This window comes from Micropterus salmoides, unplaced genomic scaffold (genome assembly GCF_014851395.1).
Source record: "Micropterus salmoides isolate LMB-PRFRI ecotype aquatic unplaced genomic scaffold, ASM1485139v1 Ms_hic_scaffold_1010, whole genome shotgun sequence".
NCBI classification, from domain to species: domain Eukaryota; kingdom Metazoa; phylum Chordata; class Actinopteri; order Centrarchiformes; family Centrarchidae; genus Micropterus; species Micropterus salmoides.
The window spans coordinates 26,532-30,639 of record NW_024040054.1 but is presented as its reverse complement, the minus strand read 5'-3'; the positions used below and the strand labels follow the sequence as shown (position 1 = coordinate 30,639).

The 4,108-nt window shown below is 41.6% G+C and overlaps 1 protein-coding gene across 1 annotated transcript; it reads left to right on the top strand.

Moving 5' to 3' along the window:
• The first annotated feature begins 438 nt into the window (after positions 1–438).
• On the top strand, positions 439–4,108 carry LOC119896725 (deoxyhypusine synthase-like). Its single transcript, XM_038710150.1, has 9 exons — positions 439–666; positions 955–1,074; positions 1,218–1,339; positions 2,195–2,291; positions 2,590–2,676; positions 2,768–2,873; positions 2,958–3,061; positions 3,458–3,590; positions 3,917–4,108. Exons 1-9 carry the CDS (start codon positions 439–441, stop codon positions 4,039–4,041), a joined length of 1,122 nt encoding a protein of 373 aa, XP_038566078.1. The 3' UTR covers positions 4,042–4,108.

Below are 4,108 nucleotides of genomic sequence, written 5' to 3'. Positions count from 1 at the left end.
TAATTAAATAACTCTCTAATGAGACAGAATGAAGTGGAGCAGAGGGAGGACTACGCAACCAGGATCTGGAATAACAAGTTAGGCAAAGCAAATGATTAGGCTGATCAATCAAAGCAAGCTGTTGGCCATGAGTGCAACAGTACAAGGGCCTCTTTACAGTGAAACCTCAATAAGGTGAGGTGGCGGTGCAGGAAGAACAGAAAGCAGGTGGCTCATGGAGACAGGCTTAATCACAGATATGTGGACTGGACCTAACAGTAGGTGAGCACGAGATTATTGCTCTCCACCAAAAGCAGCCAGACTTTATTACCACTGTGGAAAGGAACAGAGGGTCTGTGTCAGCGTGTGGACTGGTACACATATATGGACTTGGCCAATGTAATTTGGAGAATAGTGCAGAAACTCTTATCATGTTATATTATTGTTCTTTCAGACAATATGGCAAACCATAACCACAAAATTGAGAATATCTACAGAAAGTCCATCCCTTTACCAGAGGGTACACCAATGGTCCAGGGCTACGACTTCAACCAGGGCGTGGACTACCGAGTCCTGCTGCAGTCTTACCTCCACACAGGCTTCCAGGCTACCAACTTGGGCTTGGCTATCCAGGAGATCAACACCATGGTGAGAAGGGTGCTGCACAGGGAGAACTTGGCAAATGAGCATGTTGATCATTTTAAGGACTCATTAATTTTTTTTAACCTTTGATGCAGTGTAATATACTGGCAGCAGTGCATACACCAACAGTTAGATGAATGATTGTTGACCTTAACCACGTGACTTACCTTAACCCGTCATCTGTCATGAACTACACTCTCAATGAAGTCTATAGTAGTGTGGTTGGTTCATTATATCTAGTAAATTGAAAAGGCTATGATTATGGTTTCTAATCTAACATAATGCACAGATCAAGAGGCGTCAGCAACCGGTGAAGGCATTGAATGGATGTGTGATGAAGGCCCATCAACCTGCCCCTGTCGGAGGAGCTGCACCATCTTCCTCGGTTACACCTCAAACCTCATCAGCAGTGGAGTCCGGGAGAGTATCCGCTACCTTGCAGAACACAAAATGGTACGATTCTTTTCAACTACACTAACAATATGTCCCTAAACAACCTCTCAGGAAATATTTGAATCACATGGTCTACAGACAGCTACTACAGAGCAGCACATTACATGTGTTCCCTAATACAGTGTGTTTCTTTCTTTTTTTAGGTTGATGTCTTAGTGACCACAACTGGAGGTATAGAGGAGGATCTGATCAAGTGTATGGCCCCAACTTACATGGGAGACTTTACTCTGTCTGGCAGGGATCTGTTTATAAAAGGCCTTGACAGGTAAGTTTGGCTAAAAATAGAATAGGGAATGATTTTAAATAAGTGAACTAGCTGAGCGCCTTTAAAATTGTGATCATTAAGATTTTAGTCCTGATAGTGTTCATGGTGTGGTTGCTGGAGAAACAGCAAGTTTGGGTTAAAGCAGCGATCACACCATAAAGTGACAGTAGCTCATCGGGTGAAATACAGGAGGTGGGGTGAGAAGCTTAATGACGCTGTGACAACTTCTAGCTTATAGTTTGCCACTTCGCTCTACTACCATTTGGGCACAGGTACTGGTCCCTGAGGTGCTGAAGGAATTGTTTGGGCAAAAGCCTTATCCCTGCAGCCACAGCAGCCCTGATCAAGATGTCTCGATGAGAACACCAGAATCTTTGCTGTCACCTGTCCTGTCTGTTGTTGGTAATGATATATGAGGAGGAACACGTTGTTCGTTAATTGGTGATGTACAGTGCTGTGAAAAAGAAGTTCCCACTGGGACAATAAAGTCTAAAGTCTAAAGGGGGGGAAGAAGCTCTCCAAGCTAATGCGCTTAGCTTAGCTGTGTCACTAATAGGTTTTTTATCATACAGAAATATGTTTCTGTATGATTGTCTGCAAACTCACAGTGTTAATAAAGAAATCAGTAAAAATAATTGTAACTGCGATCTGATTTCATGCTGCACGCAGAGCAAGTTCTTCTCCCTGCAACAGCACAGTAAAGTTGGCTATCTTGCTAAGGAGTTAGAGATGTGCATCCTGTCTCCACCACTCAATAATAAAAACTGCTAAATAGAGATGTTGAGTGTCTATTTAAAAAAGAAAGACTGTAAGGAGAAGAGCATTCAATTCTCCCCTGTGTCGCTTCTGTTGCAGGATTGGGAACCTTCTGATACCCGAGGAAAACTACACTAAATTTGACAAATGGTTGATGCCGATCTTGAAGCAGATGCTGCTCGAGCAGAACACTCAGGTATGTGAACATCTGTCTACCCGTTTCCCTAAAATGTCTTATATTACAGGGAGTGTTAAAACAAATTTTAAATGTGTGTACACTCAAAACAAACCTAATTTGATAACATTTCATATTTTACTGAAATATTAAAAACTCAAATTGCTCTGTTTTAACAAGGCTTTACAACAGAGCAGAGCTATGAATTCCAAGCATTTAATCACATGTTCTCTTATTGTGGCATTTGAGATGTCCTGGTCCCTCTTTTGCCTTCAGCTCACATTATAGTTTTATTTTTCTGTGATGTGTCGTCTTTCAGGGCGTTAACTGGACACCATCTAAGATGATCCATCGAATGGGCAAAGAGATAAACAACCCGGAATCTGTTTACTACTGGGCCTACAAGGTGAGTCCTGGTATACATCAGGAGTGTGTTTTGTGTGTTAACCAATAATTAATTGAGCTGTTACTGAGCAGCGATCTGGTGTCTATTTCAGAATAACATCCCAGTGTTCTGCCCTGCCCTGACCGACGGCGCTATAGGAGACGTTTTGTGCCTCTTCTCAGCTGAGAACCCTGGCTTCAGAGTGGACATAAATGAAGGTAAAACGGTGTTCATTGGTGACATACCTTTCTCTGTCTCTGTGGTTATTTGTTGGTCTTACGCATTACACAATTTGATTCCAGATATTACAAAGTTGAACAAGATGGCAGTGGCTGCCAACAGCACAGGGATAATCATCCTGGGAGGAGGTATAGCCAAACACCACATATGCAATGCCAATTTCTGGGTGAGTTTTTGCATTTTTGAGTTTGGTGTTGTCCCCAACTTCTTTCAGAACGTTGTGGAGAAATGCAGTCTGATATTTAAAAAGTCTTTGAAGGCTGTAGATTATCTCTCTCTTGTTTTCATGGTGTATGTGTGTGTGGGTGGGTGGCTGGGTGGTGGGGTGTGTGTGTGTGGTAGGGGGGGCATGATATGAAGAGGACAGTAGAGATGTAACAGGAAATGAAGGTTGTGATTTGCGGTGATCATATTCTGAATTCACTGATGCATTTGTAGCCAATTCTTGATGCTCAATGCCTTAAGGTGGAGCAGGAAACAAATGCTAAACTTTTAGGAAACTGCGTGATCATTCAATGAATCAATAAAGCTTGTTTTAATAAACTGATTTCTGTCCTTCCAGAGGCAGGGAGCTGACTATGCGGTATATGTAAACACAGCTCAAGAGTTTGATGGTTGTGACTCAGGGGCCAGACCTGATGAGGCAGTGTCCTGGGGCAAAATCAGAGCAGATGCTAAACCTGTGAAGGTATATAGTATTACATGCTAGTATCAATATTATGTTGCATTCACAAGTTTTGGAAACTTTGATTTGCACAACACCTGTTTTTTACTTGTTAAATAACCGGTGCATAGTCTTGCCAAACAGATTAGTGCATACATGCAAGAGTGTTTTACTTTTCTATTTTAACAGTTACAAGCTCTATGTATGGCAAAACAGAGATTGTGTGCTAAACCTTATTATTTAATGATGTATCCTCATCTCAAGCAATAAAAACAGACATACCAATATGGGGATTTAGTAGAATTTTTGTTTTCTGATTCAATACATTGCCTGTTTTTCTTCCTCTTTAGGTGTCAGCGGATGCTACCATAATCTTCCCATTATTAGTGGCAGAAACCTTCGCTGTTCATGCTGATAAGAAGGCTACTGGCACAAAAAAGGAGTCCTCAAGTCCTACAGAAGTGGCAGCAACACCTGTTTAAATTCTCTATCTGTTGGTTGTGGTGGAAATTGTATATTTCCTTGTGAAGAAATTAACAAATAAAGAAG

Coding starts and splice junctions, on each gene's coding strand:
- LOC119896725 (XM_038710150.1), top strand. CDS start 439: ATGGCAAACCATAACCACAAAATTGAGAATATCTACAGAAAGTCCATC. Junction 1,340..2,194: donor TTTATAAAAGGCCTTGACAG/GTAAGTTTGGCT, acceptor CTTCTGTTGCAG/GATTGGGAACCTTCTGATAC. Junction 2,292..2,589: donor TGCTCGAGCAGAACACTCAG/GTATGTGAACAT, acceptor GTCGTCTTTCAG/GGCGTTAACTGGACACCATC.